At 36.0% G+C, this 18,086-nt stretch overlaps 1 protein-coding gene across 4 annotated transcripts in view; it reads right to left on the reverse strand.

The window, feature by feature from the left end:
- Dpp10 (dipeptidyl peptidase like 10) overlaps positions 1 to 18,086 on the reverse strand; it is a 1,676,457-nt gene that overhangs the window by 110,594 nt on the left and 1,547,777 nt on the right. For all 4 annotated transcript variants that reach the window (NM_001415116.1, NM_001415117.1, XM_063272512.1 and 1 more), the window contains 2 exons: positions 15,598 to 15,718; positions 6,555 to 6,709 (listed from right to left, as the gene is read on the reverse strand). In NM_001415116.1, the coding sequence (NP_001402045.1) occupies positions 6,555 to 6,709; positions 15,598 to 15,718 (276 nt within the window). The remainder of the gene's footprint in view (positions 1 to 6,554; positions 6,710 to 15,597; positions 15,719 to 18,086) is intronic.

An 18,086-nucleotide genomic window follows, 5' to 3' on the forward strand; every position in this document is an offset into this window, starting at 1 on the left:
CTTCTGACATCTACTTATCACCTATCTATTCTCTCTCCATTACATAAAATCTGTCTTGGTTAATATTACTATTCTGTGAGTAAATGTGATTAACAAAAGCAACTCGAGGAGAAAATGGTTTTTATTTCATCGTCAAAGCAGTGAGGACAGAGACTTACATAAGACAGGAGCTGGGAGGCAGGAGCTAATGCAGAGAGCACAGAGGGGTGTGCTGCTTATTAGCTTTCTTAAACTGCTTACTGGTAGAAGACATGACCACCAACCCAGGAAAGGCATTACCCATGACTGCCTGGGCCCTCCCCAATCAGTCACAAATTATGAAAATGTCCTACAGGCTTGCTTATAGTATGATCTTAGGAAGGCAATTTCTTAAGAAGGTTCCCTCTTCTCAGGTAACTCTTAACTTATGTCAAGTTGACATATAACTATTGAATACACTACCATCATTTCTCTGTCATTAATCATCTAATTTCAAACTGTCTACCAGCTATTTTCTAACTTGTCTCTTCTAAGACTTATGTCTCACCTACTACCATCTATCCATCTTATACAATATATAATTGTTCTGTCAATTATTACCTGCTATATTACCCATCTTTCTATCTACCTGTCATTTCTGTCTCTCTGTCTCTGTCTCTGTCTCTGTCTCTGTCTCTGTCTCTCTCTCTCTCTCTCTCTCTCTCTCTCTCTCTCTCTCTCTCTGCCTGTCTGATGCAAATATGCTGGCTATCTTGCTAACTAAGATTTCCTCACTAGCTGTTAGAAGTTAGTTTTCATGAGACTAAATTCAGATGGTCTGTAGCTTGCCTTTAGAACCAGGTTGACATGACCAATGCTTGTGATTTGAGATATGGATCACCTAAATGCTAAATCTGTGGATCATAGGAATCTGAGCTTAAATTTGGCTCTGCTATAACATAGCATAAAGTATATGATCAAAATTCTAATACACAGTTTACTTAGTTTTCAAAACAGATACAGATATTCATCTGAGAATACATCAGAAAGCAGACATCATGAGATAAAATGTCATAGTTTTGTTATATAAACTAACAAAGATATGGCTGAATAAACTAAAAGAGGATATGACAATGAACTGAAATGATTGGTGTTGCTTTGACACAATTCTTACAAAGTTAGAGAAATTTGTACTTATATTTTAATCATTTAATACACTAACTAGATAAACAAGGACATTAAAATAGATTGGATTTTCTTGTGAAGTCTTTCCAATAGTTTATGGTTTACTTTGCCAATGACACACAGACATTGATCATTTCTTTAAGGGAATCTGCCACTGAACTGTAAATTTGCACCTGTGCAGGATGACTGATATCTCAATCAGTTTCTATCTGCATGCAAATTAAAAAGTGTATGGAGGAGACCATTTATATATAAAGGCACCCCAGTGAAGCATCAGGATGCTTCCCAAATTTGGCTATTCAGCACTTCATAATCTCAGTTAAAATTTTGCATTTCCATGGAGTTTGAAATTAAGCAAACCTAGTGAGTTCATTTTCACCTTTTAATATTTGAATCATTCAGAGACTGTGCAAATGAGACAGCTCATCTCTTTGCTTTCTACAGTCCCATTTGCCACAAAGACAGCAAATCCACAGAATCCCATCCTCCATGATTCTGAAATGCAAGCCTCAATAATAATTAACCTTGTTTTACTGGCAACTAAATTGTCATTAAACGAGATAATGTTTTAATTAAGAAGATTAACCTGAGGTTACAGAGAAAGAACTCTGCATCTCCTTTGTGCTGAGTTGCTAATGATAGGGTATTTTATGAGCACCAAATCGTGCTGAATTAAATAAAATCCAAATATATTTGTTTGGTGTAAGTGTTTCATCAGTAAATCTGATCATGCCGAGTTTTGCTGCACCGGTTTTTAAATCTAGCTTAATTTAAACAGCGATTTAATATGAACTTGGCATTATCTCGATTTCTAAAGTGTCACTTTCTGAAAGTTTATTGTATGCAAGCAAATTGAACCTGCAATTGTTATGGGAAAACTAATGATCATTTAGAACAAGGGAACATAGAGAATACATTCAAAAATTAAATGGCATACTCAAAGTGAAACTGAAGTACTGTCTAAGTAGTACAAGGATCCAAACCCCTACTCTCTCTTTTGAAACTGGTGTCTTAAGCACATGGGTGGTTATCTCAAATAATAGTCACACCCAGGAAAGTGTGCTTTCTCTTAGCTTTGTTTAGTAGAATGCCTGTTTAATGTATGTGGATTTGTGGGCATGCCAGGCATGTCTTTTGAAGGGCATATGTGCATGTATGTAGATGACAAGGGACAACCTCAGTGTCATCCTCAGAAACAGTTTACATCCTTAGAAACAAAGCTCACTCATTATCTGGAGCTCCTAAGGAGGCTACAATGTCTCGACAATGAATCTCAGGGATCTCCCTATCTCTAGTTCCCCAGTGGTGACCACAAACTTGAGAACACGAGACCAGGATTCTTTTACTGGGTAATACAATGATTCTCAAAGTACTCAGATCCTGATGCATGAGGAGCAAACTATGAGCTATCTCTTTAGCTTAAGGCTTTAATAATAATATTTTCATTGGCAATCAGTGCCCAATCTGTAACTTTTTTATGCTATGCTGCTGTGTTAATATAGTAATACCCTCTGTAGTCTGTATATAGCTGAGTATCTTATCTGTAAGTGGTGAAAATAGACACATATCAGTATCTAGGAAGATAGGCTTTTCTGAGTTTCTATAAAAATAAAAGGTGATTTCTAGGAGCATTATTTAAATTATTTTCCTGTCCTGAAATAGCTGTGACTTATCAAAAAAGATGTATTTTAAAAATTATGTATATAGCTTTGTACATATGCACATTCATGTAGGTATCTGCAAAGTCCAGAAGATGACATAAGATTCCCTAGAGCTGAATTTACAGGAAGTTGCTAGGTATCCAATCTGGGTGCCAAGAACAGAATCTCAGTCCCCTGTAAGAGTAGCAAGTGCTCTTAACTGCTGAGCCATCTGCTTACATCATAGCTGTGCCTTTAGAAAAATTGCTTAACCTTTACTATCTCTACTTATCCATCTCTACAAAATAAGTGAATGCAATGAAAATTAAACGAAAGAAAGTTGTAGCCTCCCTTCAAAACAAAGAATTGTTTTTGCTAGTATCTTTGACTTAATTAATAGATACACAGTATCATAACTAATGAACCACAATTTATTAAATGATAATCTATAATCATTTTGTATCTGAGTTTCTGGTAACATATTTTAATTTTCTCAAACATTTATATTTCTCCATTTTTGTGTCTCAGTTTTTTTACATGGTGAGACTGCGACTGCTGGGGCAGGGGCCATAATTAGAAGACACAACTAAGGAAATTATTTAAAAAATGAAAATCATACACCATTCCAACTCTTGAGAAATGAGTCACTGTTTTATCTATTCCACAGGGCTGATCTGACTCCATTTTATACTAAACAGCTAGATATGTTTTTTACAACACTAGCTTTCCACATTTTCTGTAACCACTAGACTAGATTTCCTCACTGTTAAATTCAGCAGGGAAAGAATTAAACAGAAAAAAATGCTCAGTTTATCTAATGTGTAAAAAGGACTGGTATACAGCTTTCAGGCTCAAACCCTTACCCTCAAAAACCTGGCTGAACTTATAACTGTGGTAATGTCATTTTTTTCTTTTATATGATGAAAGTATTCATCACCCAGAAAGGACTCCTGTGAATAGGAGTCTTTTTTGGTAGGCACTCACTGCCATTTTCTGAATATCACTGATTCAGTGCCTATCTATCCAGAGAATATCTCCAAGGCTCTCCACATCAAGCCTTTCCTTCTTTTCTCTCTAGATTGTCTGAGTGTGGTGTTTAGGAAAAGAGCCTGGTAAGTGGCTGCCAAGTCACAGCATTGCTGTGTTTCCACAGCAGACTGGTCGAACAAGTGTGATGGCATTTTCCTCAGTATTGTATACCGACTCTATAATGAACAAGTTCAAGGTTCACAAAGATTTTTGTACATGATAGAGACAAAACACATTTCTCCAATTCAGTGGCTCAGTCAACTTCTTGGAGGTCAGGTAGATGTTATGATGAGGAAAAAGGCTTGTCACCTCCCCATGATGATCAGAGTTTGATCTTTGGGACCTACATGTTGGAAAGATATAACAGACTTCTCCTATAACTTGTCTCCTGGCTTTCAAATGTGTGCTGTGGTATACATTACCCACCACAAAAATGTGAAAATAGGGGTTTTTGGCTCTCTATAATTAAGACCTAAGTGTATAATTAAGACCTAAACTGTAAAAACAGACTTTTAGAAGATCTCTTTGCAAGATCAATGTATAAGGGGTTTCACCAATAGTTCCCTATTTTGTTTTACTAAAGAGCTTGACTTCTGAAGACCAGAACAGGTCAATCAACACAACAGCATGGATGGGGTGGGACCTACAGCCTCACCCTTGGTAAAGGAGCAATTGGCAGATGATGGTATTGGGGAAGTAGAATCTTTATTTCTTCAGTCCTACAGTCATGTCAGGTTTTTCAATCTCCAGTCGATAGGCAACACCCATGAACATATGGACAGCACTAATTAACCCTAATGGATTAAATATCTGGAGAGAATACAAAGTTGTATAGGGTAATTGTTGGAATAGGGTCCTCTAGATTTTGTAGTCGATTGTAGGGGGTAGAAACGATCAAACTATATCACATACATCTATGACATTCTGAACAACTAAATAATTGACATTATTGTAATTTCTTTATTTAAATTAAATTTGATCTCCCACCTCTCTTTTCTGCCTAAGCCATAGGCTATGGGCTCTTCAATTGATACATGATTCACCTATACAACAAACAAGATTTCTCCCTACAGGCCTAAGATGATTAAATCAGAAAAATGTCTGTAGTGATAGCTTGGGAACCTAAGTTCGAATCCCACATTAGAAGAAAACTTGGTCATAGCCATGGTATCTAGCAGTATCTGAAAAGAGTGACACAATAGCTTTCCTAGTGTCTGTTTGCCAGCCAGCCCAGCTAATTTGTTAAGGTCCATGTTCACTGAGAAACTCTGCCTCAAGAAATGAGGTGAATAATAATTGAAGAAGACTTTAAGATTGTACCTCTGAGCTCCAGACAAATCTTTGCTCATTCATGTATATAGTATGCATGCCATCCCCAGCAGTCACACCCCCACCTCCACCATCACCACCTTCTCCACCACCACCACCACCACCACCACCACCTCCCCCACCATCATGACCACCTCCACTACCAACACCACTTCTATCAACACCACTACCACAGCACCACTATCAAGTAAAACTTGAAGCATTAAGGAGAGCCTTTGCAGAAATACAAATACTTTCATCTATATTTATGTCCTTATCCTGGAGGCCTCATTCCACACTTGAAAATAATTTTACCAATTAGGCAAGATTTCCATGTTCTTCTTACCCTATAAAACCTTTTTATCTAACTTATGTACTACTGCGTAGGACTCAACAAGAGCATTCCATAAAACATACCCCATGTCAGGTTCTGTCAAAATAATGCTGCTATCAATACACTTATTAGTAAATTCTTTATGCTTATTCTGTTCTTTACTGGGGCCCTTTATGATTCACCTACTCTGGAGTGGAGATTCTTTATGCTCAGTCAATTTTTATGAGAGAATTAAAATACATAGTAACTTATAGTACATTAAGTGCCCTAGTAAGTAATCTGAATTAAACTAAAAATGTGTTTCAATCTAAGAACTCCTAACTTATTTAGCTATAGCATTTCTTCATCATATAATGTCTATTCTCAACCCGAAGGATGTACTTTGGAGAAGGCTTTGCTCTCACCTCAAGTTTGTCTTTTATCTCTTCTCATCCCCCTTTCAACTGAATAGGTAAGAAAAAATCAAGAATGAGCATTGGATGGGTAGAAGTGCAGCAATATGTCTCATACCTTTCATCCTATGTACAATCTCTCTCTGTCTCTCTGTCTCTCTCTGTCTCTCTGTCTCTCTGTCTCTCTCTGTGTGTGTGTGTGTGTGTGTGTGTTCTTGTATGCAGTTGTATGTGTTTGCATGAGTATATGTATGCATTTGTATAGAGGCCAGAGGCAACCCTTACAGTAATTTCTCTGGTGCTCTTCACATTAATTTTTTGAGATAGGGTTTCTCATTTGCCTGGAGCTCACCATGATATTTAGTCTATCTGGCCAGTGATCCCCAGAGTGCCACCCTTATCCACCTTTCCAGCACCAGGGTTACAAGTAAGCACTGCCAAGCCTTGCTTTTTAATTCTAGAGGATCAAATTCAAGTCTTCTGTTTGAACAGCATGTAATTTATTGTTTGAGCAATATCTCTAGCTCCACTTGTACATTTTTCGACTGACATTCTCTCTTGATTTCAACTGACAAGCTTAGAATTGATGGTTTTGTTTGCAAATAGGAAACTTCCCTCTCAGATGCACTTTTTTTTTTAATTAAGCATGATGTCCATCAAGCCACCAATGCAGAGAGAAAGAACAAACAGCTTTTTCTCATTGCTTACCTTGGGGTATGGGTACTGCTTTGCTTTGGGGTATAGTGCTCCAGTAAACCGAGGTATAACCATGTTAGGCACCAAGGAGTCATTTATCATCAGGAAGGCAAGTCTCTCTCCGTCGGGTGACCACCAGTGAGCAATATGAGAATGCAGAAGTTCCTCTAGAATAAATGAGTGTTATTTGAGATCGACTGTAGAGATGTGGGCTCAGTGACCCACAAACATCTGTCCTTGAAATCCTCATTGTGCATGAATATTGTCTAGATAGCATGCTATATTTTATTCACTTCTCTGAGCAGTCTATATTTTTAAATTGGTATTTGAATTCCAGAAAAAAGCAGAAAGAAAGGAAGAATAGAATGGGACATCAAAGTGTGAAGGGGTGAGGTAACATGGATGCAACACATGAACATATCATTTGAAAGAAAAGAATAGGACAATGAGTAATGAGGGAAGTAGAGCTAAAACCATGACCACTCATGATGCCATTTACACAAATTTGCATGCAACTCTTCTTTCCATTCTCTCATCAGACAAGCTGGCTGCTTACTATAATTGTCACACATTTTAGCTTTAAAGAAAGAGAATAAAATACATAGAAATACATTTTTACATATAGTATAAGGTCAACCATGTTCATCAGAAATTTAATTTGTAGAAAACACATCAAAAGTTTCTATGCTTTGTCCTCTGAATCTTGTAGTGTGAGGTCATTACAGCAGTTACACTGATAATTAGAATTAATAAATCCAGGTTATTTATTTTCACAGCTTCATCCTTCAGCATCACCTCGGGCTGGGTATGAACTTTAAATATTGTGGTCATTACTGCCCATGTGTCTAGACTACATGACTCTGTGTCTGGGAACATCATTGACGTGCTCATAGTGGCTGCTTTTTGTTTATATTATAGTAGGTTTCTCTGTTGTGTTCCATGTCCTCGCCATCATAAATACTCTTTTTATAGAGGAAGCTTCTTCAATTAATTTTACAAAATAAGCAGAGTCTTTTATTTGGGCATTCTAGAACAGTAATTAATACTAGAAAAGAGATTCAGAAAATATGCATTCAAAACCATTTTTTGAGAATAGGTGCTGCTTTGGTTGTTGTTGGTGGTGGTAGTGGTGTGTGTGTGTGTGTGTGTGTGTGTGTGTGTGTGTGTGTGTGTGTTAGTATTTTTTCCAAGAAGGAAATAAAATATGGTGATGCATAGAAAGAGATATAGTTGTGAGTCGACTGTCATTGATGGTGTCCTAGAGTGCTATGAAGGTAGAGGTGGAAGTTTATGGAAGAACAAATACTTGTGTCACATGGTTGTGACAAAAATAATAGTGATCATAAAGATTATAAAACATGGTAAGTGTAGGTCTAGGCTGACATAGGTCTCTAGGTCTCAAAACCAAGAGAAATGTCATAGGGAAAAAAAGAGAAGCTCTAGATGTGACCAAACATGCAGAGCGTTGGGCTCTAGAGCATCATTGGAATAGTCCTTTCCTTGTGCAGTAGGGAAAAGAGAGGCAAGGTCCAAGGAAAGCCCAGTAATGTTTGACTATTAAACAAGTACCTTGACAATGGATTATCAAATGAAAATGTAAGCAAAACTTCCCATTATAAACTGATTACTGTGAATTCCACTGAATATATTCAGCAAAATCACAGTATAAAATAGAATATATATATATATACATATATATATATGTCATAGGATCCTTATATTCACTGAAATGGCATCTGTGACAGAGAAGCACATGTTCTAAAAGTGATGGCATTTGCTGTGTATATGACTGTAGAAAGAGCTCTATCAAATCTTTTTTTTTCTTTTCTTTTTTTTTTTTTTTTTTTTTGGAGCTGGGGACCGAAGCCAGGGCCTTGTGCCTGCTAGGCAATGAAATCTTATATATGAAATCTTCTGTCACTGTCATAATATCTATGCTGCAAAGGCTCTAAACAAACAAACATTTGTGGCAAGAGAAGGGCCACATGGTAACCTACTGTAGGAATCTGGTGGTCTTTAAGTTTCCAGAATGGTACACAGGATCATTTGTCTACCAGAATGGTACATGGGATCATTTGTCTATAGAAATTTTGGAGTTTTTATTTAACAGCATTAAAAACAAGATAAACAAGGAGTGGAAAAGGTAATGTCCTGTTACTGGGATACCACATGGGATAGCATGCTTTCTATTCTCCTAATTATAAAGTTTTATTGCCTGAAGGAATAATGACTCCAATTGCAACATATTAACAAGCCCATTCCTCTTAATTAGATACTGAAATTTCTCCTGTAATCACTTTGAGCTCATTGTAATGGAAAAACAAAGGAAAAAAAAACTCAGAAACCCAACAGAAAGTATAGTCACTTTGCTTGAATTCATGATATAACTTATCTTCCCCAAATCAAGTATATTGTTATTATGAGAGAAAAAAAAGCAACAGTTGCTTAGCAAATATGTATTTGTCCCATAGTTCTGGTAAATAAGGAAAGAAAGAAAATACAAAACCAAAATAACTTGGCACCTCAGTAAATAAAATGCTTCTGATGCAACTTTCAGGACTTGAGTTTACTTCCCCAGGGACCAAGTTAAAATCCAGACACTTTTGTCGTGACACTAGTAACCTTGCGATTTCTTATAGAGAAAGGAGAAGAGAATATCCCTGGACTCTTGTGGTTTGCTGTTCCTGGTACATGCAGAACTAGTGAACAGCAAAAGACCCTGTCTCAATCAAGGAGGATGAAAAGGAAAAACCAACATCTCCAATAAGAAAGGGATAAGTAAGACCATCTTTAGGCAATTTTCTCAATAGTAATTCTGAAAAAGGCACCATTTTTAATTGCATCTGGGGTTATATATTTAAGGATTGTGTCTCTCTATATTAATTATATTGTTTACAAACATTTTTTAAACAAATGACACTGCATGCTAATTTAGTGTAGTTTGGGCCCTTCTAAAAATTTTACTTTTCTGACTTAAGGAATTTTACTTTAGAGCAGATGGCGATTGTACCACATGTATTTTTTTTTGTCACACACACCCAAGAATACACATCCAAAAACATAGTTTTACAAAATCTAAATAAGATAGAATTACTGTATTCAGATTAACAGCTTCTTCTGAAAAGCCTGCTGGTTTCTGTCCACCTCTGATCACTTTAGAAAGACAGGATTTCCTGAAGACCCCAAAGCAATTTCTGTTGTCGGTCTGCCCTACTTGTCAATATTCATGTGGAAATTGACTAACTTACCCCCATTCCTACTTCCTTCGTTCATTCCCATCTTTTGAAGTCCTATTTTGGTCTAAACCTCCAGTGGTACATTAGTGAATCCAGCAGTTGTTTCATAGCCTGCAGAGAACCCACTCCATATGGAATCCCCTCTCTCTTTGTCTTTCATGCTTCTGTCTCTGAATGTTTACTTTGTCTTGTTTTCTATTTCTAGGTTCACTGGCAGTAAGCAAATGCTCAGTAATTGATAAACTGATAAGTAATAAATTACAAAGAAAACAAAAAAATGTAGCAACAACACACAAAAACACTTTGTATTGTTCTAATGAAACAGATACAACAGCATGTAGAAAAGGCAATTTTATAATATGTTTTTCTTTCTTCTTGATGTCCCATTGTTTCATCTGTGGAATGCCTAGAACTCTTACATGCCATGAAACTGTGCTTTGCTTCTAAACTTGTTCAATAAGCTGATCCAACTTTTGCTCATGCTTCCGACTACCATGAGTAGAGGGTTGGTTAAGTAGTAATTGTTCATATTAGGTCAGTTCACCTCATTGTAAACATTTCAAACACAGAAAGCATTATTTACTGATCACACACACACACACACACACACACACACAGTGTGGAGAAGTGTGTTACTGACTCACAGTTGGTATGTTGAAGGAAAGAAGAAGGTTGGAATGTAGGAACTGATGGTACTTTGGGGAAACAGAATGTCTATGGGAAGTACTGAGTGTTAAGTACTGATGGGAGGAAATAAACAGTTCCTGAATCTACACTGACAATCCTTTGAAAGGAATGATAGGATTCTTGGAGGAAGAACTGGGTAGCTCATGAACAGTAGCATTCAGAGCCTATGGGTAAAGCAATCCCTAATGAAATATAATGATGCAGGAGTCAGAGGGACAAAATTTAACCTGAATGGCAAAGTGTGTCATTGTATAGATTCCCTTCTGCAAAGTAATCAGAAGTGGCATCAGAAAGATATATGTAACCTGTTTCCTTGCAACATCCTCAGACTCCTCTACTCTGTCAATGTTCAATCTGAATTTATGTTATTCACCTGTTTATTAATTATGTATAATGTTAACAATATATTTATATTATGTCAATTTATACCATTTATATTATTTATATTCAATATTACTTTTTATGTCTACATTGATTTTTAATTTATTGTTTTGTTTTTAGGGTATTTGCTTATATATATGTGTGTATATAGTTTTCTACTTATTAATCTGTATTTTATATATTAATCACATATAACATATGGGTTTTATTATGACCTGTACATATTTTATATATTCCAAAATAGCCTTGAACTCACTTTGTTGCTGAGGATGTCCATGAATTCCTCATATTTCTTTCTCTACCACTACGACATTGGGATTATAGCCAAACACCAGCAGGCTTTTTATAAGAGGTGCTGGGGAACAGTCCAAGGGTTTTTGAGTGGTAGGTAAGTATTGTAGCATGAGAATCTCACCCCTAGCCATAGAGTTGCGTTATCACATTAAGAAAAAGACATTGGGGCTTGTGAGATGTCTCTGCAAGTTAAAGTACTTATCAAGACTAATGACTTGAGTTTAATCTTGAAAGCCTACATGATAGACAGAGGGAAACAACTCATACCAACTGTACTCTTTCAGATACATTCATACACACATTCATACACACGCTCATACACACACTCATACACACACTCTCTCACTCTCTCTCACACACACACACCAAATAAATAGATAAGTAAGTAAATAAATCCCCTAAAAATAATGCTTTTTAAAAAAAATTATCCAAAATGGAATGGCTACCATATCCATGCAGCTTTTCCAAGAAGGCTGCTAGCTCAGTCCTTTCAATCTGTGTTTAAGGCAGAGAAATCTACATAAGCAACATTAAGTATTTACCTTGTTGACTTAAAAATATTGCAAGGTGTCACCCATTATAGCATACCAACAGACTGTGAAATGTCTACACTCATGCCAAGCCTTCTATTACATGAGATTGTTGCTATTTGTCTCTACTCACTGTTAACCACCACTATTCACTAGTGACCTAAACCCAAAGCAGTAGAATCTTTCTTCACCTTTACTCATGTACCCTATTTGCTTAGCCACTAAGACCTAACTATGCTCCAGCCTCATCAACTTTAGAATCTTTCCTCACACTAACTGCTTTAGCTCCAGTTTTATGACTCATTATCTCTTGATTAAACACTAAAAGTACCTTATCAAATAGCTGTTTGAAAGCTCTGTTCATGATCTGATCCCTACTCAACACCATCACCCAAATGACCAATCTCTGTAGAAGAGCTATTTTTTTTCACTTTCTATTTGTTCAGCTACTCTAAATTTCCAAGTAACAAAATGACCAGTGCCTTAGCTCACTGTTCCAGGTCACTTCCGATCTTGGTTCTTGCTCTCCTTTTTCTGTCTCATTTCTATACACCATTGCTGTCAATTCAATTTAAATTCTCCAGGTACAAACAAGTTTTCAAACCTTCTGTATCTTTGCAAAATAGTTTTGGGATAACACTTTCATTCTAATGGGCAGTTGTGTGTGTGTGTGTGCGTGTGTGTGTGTGTGTGTGTGTGTGTGTGTGTGTGTGGTATGTGTGTTTGTGTGTGTGTAGGTGTGTGTATGTTTGTGTGGTGTGTGTGTGTGTCTGTGTGTAGGTGTGTGTGTGTGTGTATGCATGACACATGTAAGTGCCAAGTCATGGAATTCAGTTGTCTGACCTCATCTACCTTTTTTTGAAACAGGTTTTACTTGTCCATACCAATGAACTGCAGAAAAACTGGCTCATCAATTTCCAGAAATTTGTTTGCCTCTTCTTACCTTTTCTGTTAGGAGCATTACAAATGTGTGATGCCATACCCAGTTTTACATGTATTCATGGACTGGAAGATTCTAAATCAGGTCCTCATTCTTGTCTTATCTTCTGAGCCATCTCTGAGCCCCAATTCATTTTAACCTTTCAATATCTACTCAGGTGCCTTCCGATTTGGAAAAAAGCTTTGCAAATCCCTAGAGTGTGTCAATACTCACAAGTTCTTTACAAACCTATATCCACTAAGATTCAGGATCTGTTTTGGTTCCTTCATCTTTCAGTCCCTTATATTATTGAGGATCTTTGGGACACATGAGGCTTACCAGAGATGCTCTGCTTCTCTGATCAACAATAGCCCTATATTCTTGTCTTCTAGAAGACCTGAAGTACCCAGGCTTGTTATAAACCTGCTTTGTCAGTCAGTGCTATCCTCAGCATCTCTAGTAATTTATCCAGGAGACTAGGGTTTAATTTCCAGCACTCTCATCAGAGAACTCTTCTTACATTGTATTTCTCTGAAGTTTGCTTTATTTTTTCCTGCTGTAACTATTGCAGATACTACCATTCAACAGTTCTCACGACTCAAGATATATGTGAGTGTGCATGTATTTATATGTATATGTGTATGTGATGTATATGTATCTGTATTCATATATGCATATAATGTGTGTGCAAGTGTGCATATATATGTATATGTGTGTATACACATGTACACACAAACATCAAGACCTGGACTAGATTACATACATATCTAACCTTGAAAGACTATGGCTCAGTAAAACAGCTCAACCTATTAACATCTTTTACTGAATGTGAGATATCAAGGCCACATGATCCCTTGCACATGATGGTGGTATTACACTACTGGTATGCACTTGGCTAACAGAATGACCATTGAGCGAGGTGATGCATGAATGTGTTCATGTCTGATTAATTTTCCTTTATGTGAGAAGTAATAGTATCACAAACATGTTATCACATTGCTGGAATAACAAACCATCCTGAGTTTTGTGATACATAAAAGCACCTGCCTTATCAAGGCTACTTGGTATGCTCTTATCTTTGGACTTTTTTTAAAAATTCATTTGAGTATAGAGAAGGTAATTTAAACAGTGGTATCTGGATAAAAAGTGAAAGCACAGTGGGTAAAAGTGTTTACCACCAAGCCTGGTCACCTTAGTTCCATCCATGAACTCCATAATATAGAAAAACAGAACTGTATCTAGGTAGTGCCATTTGACTTCTTCTTACATGCTATAGCATGTACATACAATGCATACACTACTTTATCCACACAAACACAAATAAATATTAAAATTTAAAACATAATGACTGAACATTGACATTTACTGAGATTTTTCTTTAAACTTACTTTTATTCTTAAAGAAAATGCACCATCTCTGCAAATTTAAATTACTGAAAATATATAACTAATAATATTTAACATAATGTTACTACAGGTCTTTTATATAAATGTGAGAATGTAAACTATTTGTAATATATGTAATTAGAACCTTTAGTGTCTTTAGATGCACTGTCAACTTTGGAAAATTATGTTCCATTTTCTCATATTGAGGCAGCTATGTACAGGAGTTAGCAGCAATATTGGTTTAGATCTGTTAAGAATCTTGCAATTGGGGGTTGGGGATTTAGCTCAGTGGTAGAGCGTTTGCCTAGCAAGCACAAGGCCCTGGGTTCGGTCCCCAGCTCCAAAAAAAAGAAAAGAAAAAAAAAAGACTCTTGCATTTGTACAGAGGTAACACAATGAATTATATATCTGAGATTACCTACATCGGTTTGATTACAGAAAATAATAAAGTATTCTCTAAGTGAAAAATGATCAAATGAAGAGTAGAATATTTATATTTGTAAATTTGAGATATGAAATTGATTTTCTCAATTATTCCCCCTGTGTAATTTGCAATCAAGTATACTGACTCAATTTCAATATTGAGATATTTTACCACACTTGGTTGAACAGTAAGCCTAGATGTTAAAGACAGGCCTACTTGCTCATTCTGATAACACAGGTAGTCAATGATTACTCCATGGTCAAAGCTGAACAAAGATTTTCATCACTTAATTTGCTTGGACACTCTCAACTGTTAACAAAATTAGATTTAATGGTATCAAATATAAATCATAAATTATATCCAGTTGTTGTTTCTATGTTTCAAACATGAAATTGTGTCCCTGATGAGAAGAACTAAAATCAAATGTCTTTTGTGTATGTTTTTGAAATTAATTATACTATATTTAAAATTTACTTATTTAACTTTTACTTTTATGTATGTAGAATGCATTTACATGAGTTTAGGAACTCATTGGTTCTGGACAATAGCATTAGATATCCTAGAATTTGAATTAAAGACAATTGCAAAGCACAGGTAGGTTAGAACCTAAACATGACCCTTATGAGAGTATTTATTGCAGTTAAGTGATGAATAACCTCTTTAGGTCTTTATTGTTTTTATTTTTAATAATGTGAAGCTGGATGGTAGTGGCAAGCACCTTTAATTCCAGCTCTCAGGACATAAAGGCATATGAGTGCAAGGACAGCCTGGTCTACAGAGTGAGTTCCAGAAGAGCCAGTATTAAATAAATAAATAAATAAATAAATAAATAAATAAATAACAACAAAACATCCAAATATGATGATGTGCATGTGCATATACACTTAGATACCCATGAAAATGAAGCTTTTGGAGCTGGAGTTACAGACAGTTGTGAATCATATAATATCAGTGCTGGGAAGTTAACTCTGGTACCCTCACATATCAACTCACTATAAAACATAGGTGTAATATATATGAAGATAGGAACCACAGCCAGGCAGCATGTGAGCCCATGCAATAAGACAGCATGCCACTCTTAGACAGAAATATGGAGAACAAGGGAGGCAATCGGCTTCTAGAACGCACAGATTTTCTTGAAGGTTTTACGTACAAATAAGCCATTTTGCCCTTTAGAAATTATAAATTTTGCAACTCACCTTCATATAACCAGTCAGCAATCCCATTAAAAACAATTCCTTCTTTTCCTGAAGATGTCAGTCTTAAAGAACTGCTCTTGATATCAGGTTGGTAGTAGATATTGTTTTCAAAAATATAAATCTGGATTAGGAAATATAGGAAAGAAAAAAACAAACATATTACTTTATTTTTTCAACATTCATATTATGGAATGATTTCTGGATGGGATCATCTTTTTCTACCTTCTTTCACACTGATATCATTTTGTTTTAATATTCACATGGCATTGTAAGATTAATGGCCATATCTTTCCTTATCTTTATTAACATTAGACTGCTGTCATTTGGAAATTTCATGGCATTAATACTCTCTAATCCATACATATATCATTGATATTTCATCTACTCAGTAATGATTGTCTCACATGGCAAATTTTTTTGGCTGGAAAATGATATTTTGCACACCTGAAAGATTGATAACTGACATGGGATGCTATTGTGGTAACAGTGAACCGACTTGTTTGCAAAGTTTCAATATGAAGTCTTTGCTTGTATAAAAATATGCTTGGTAAACCACAGACCATAATCCCACCAGAAGACTGTCATTCCACCAGCGGATATGCTGGTACTAGAAACCTCAAGTAGTACAAACCTCAGTGCCCACTAACACATCTTAAATTCTTCCCAACAGTCCCAACAGCCTCTCTCCTGTGCTCCATAACCTTGGCAAGAATCCCGCTCCACTGTAGGCTACACCTATACTAAGGACTCTATGAAGCCCAGATAGTAGAACCCCAGAGACCACAATGCCTCTGAGGGCATGCCAATTCATAGAATCCTAAAACTCCAGATGCAACTTGAGTACCACAAACCCCAGCCATCTCACAGGCCAGCAAATCATCAGTGCAGACATAATACTGGAACTAAATTAAGACATACTGGTCACCAGAACCACAGGCTCTTCCGTTCAGAAGACCAGAGAGGAAACAGATAGCAAGGTGAAAATTATAAAAAGAAAAATCATACAACAAATGTAGTCAGAAATCAGCATCTAAACCTGTAATAACCTTGAACCCAGATGACTAGGGGATAGAACAGGAACACAGGTAGCAACACCAGGACAATATGTCACCACCAAAGTCCAGCTATTTTACTATAGCAAACACGGGATAGTCTAACACAGAAGAAGCACAAGAAAATTAACTTAATTTTATAAAGATGATGAATTCTTTAAAGTGGAAATGAACAAATCCCTTAAAAAAATCAAAGAAATCACAAAAAGCAAATGAAGAATATGATCAAAACTTATCAAAATCTGAAAATAGAAATAAAAGCTATAAATGAAACACAAACTTTGGGAATCCCGGAGATTAAAAAACCCAGACAAGCAAACAGGAACTAAAGATGCAAGGATCACCAACACAATAAAAGAGATGAAAGAAATAATCTCAGGTGTAGAACATATGATAGAAAAATTGATACAACTCTCAAAAATGTTAAATATAAACGTTTCTGACATATAATCTTCAGGTAATCTGGGATAGTATGAAAAGACCAAACTTAAAAATAATAGGAATGGAATAAAAAAAGATTCCCAGCTTAAATGTTCAGGAAAAGTTTTTGACAAAATTATAAAAGAAAAATGTTCTAGCTTAAAAGGAAGATGCCTGTAAAAGGTACAAGAAGATTACAGAAAAGACCAAGTTGATTGGACTACAAAAGAAAGTCTGTATACCACATGATATTCAAAACACTAAACTTACAGAAAAAAGAAAGCATATCAAACACATCAAGGAAAAAAAGTCAAGTAGCATATAAAGGAAGACCCATTAGAATCACATCCAACTACTCAATGGAAACACTAAATCCTGGAAGGGTCTAGGCAGATGTCTTTAAACTCTAAGAGACCATAGATACCAGTCCGGACTATTATAACTAGCAAAAATTTCAATCATCATATATGGAGAAGGCAAGATATTCCACAACATGTTCAAATTGAAGCAGTATTATCCTACGAATTCAGCCATACAAAATGTGCTAAAAGGAAAACTCTAAAACAAAAATGATAGCTACACCAATGAAACCATAGAAAATAAATAATTTCAAAGCAAAATTAAAAGCACACATTACCACTACCACCACAAAATAACAGGAATTAACATTAATAACTCTTTAATATCTTTCAATATCAATGGACTCCATATATATTTGTTTGTTTATTTAATATTTTTATTAGATATATTTCATTACTTACATTTCAAATGTTCAAATTTCTGGGTTTCCTGTCCATAAGTCCCGATACCCTACCCATATGCTTATCCATCCCCGTTACTGCCCCCATCATATTCCCTTGAATTTGGGGTGCAACCTTGGCAGGACCAAGGCCTTCCTCTTCCACTGGTGCCCGAACAAGGCTATTCTCTGCTGCATATGCAGTTGGAGCCCTGGATGAGTCCATGTATAGTCTTTTGATAGTGGTTTAGTCCCTGGAAGCTCTTGGTTGGCATTGT

Source organism: Rattus norvegicus, chromosome 13 (genome assembly GCF_036323735.1).
Source record: "Rattus norvegicus strain BN/NHsdMcwi chromosome 13, GRCr8, whole genome shotgun sequence".
In the NCBI taxonomy this organism is placed as follows: Eukaryota; Metazoa; Chordata; class Mammalia; order Rodentia; family Muridae; genus Rattus; species Rattus norvegicus.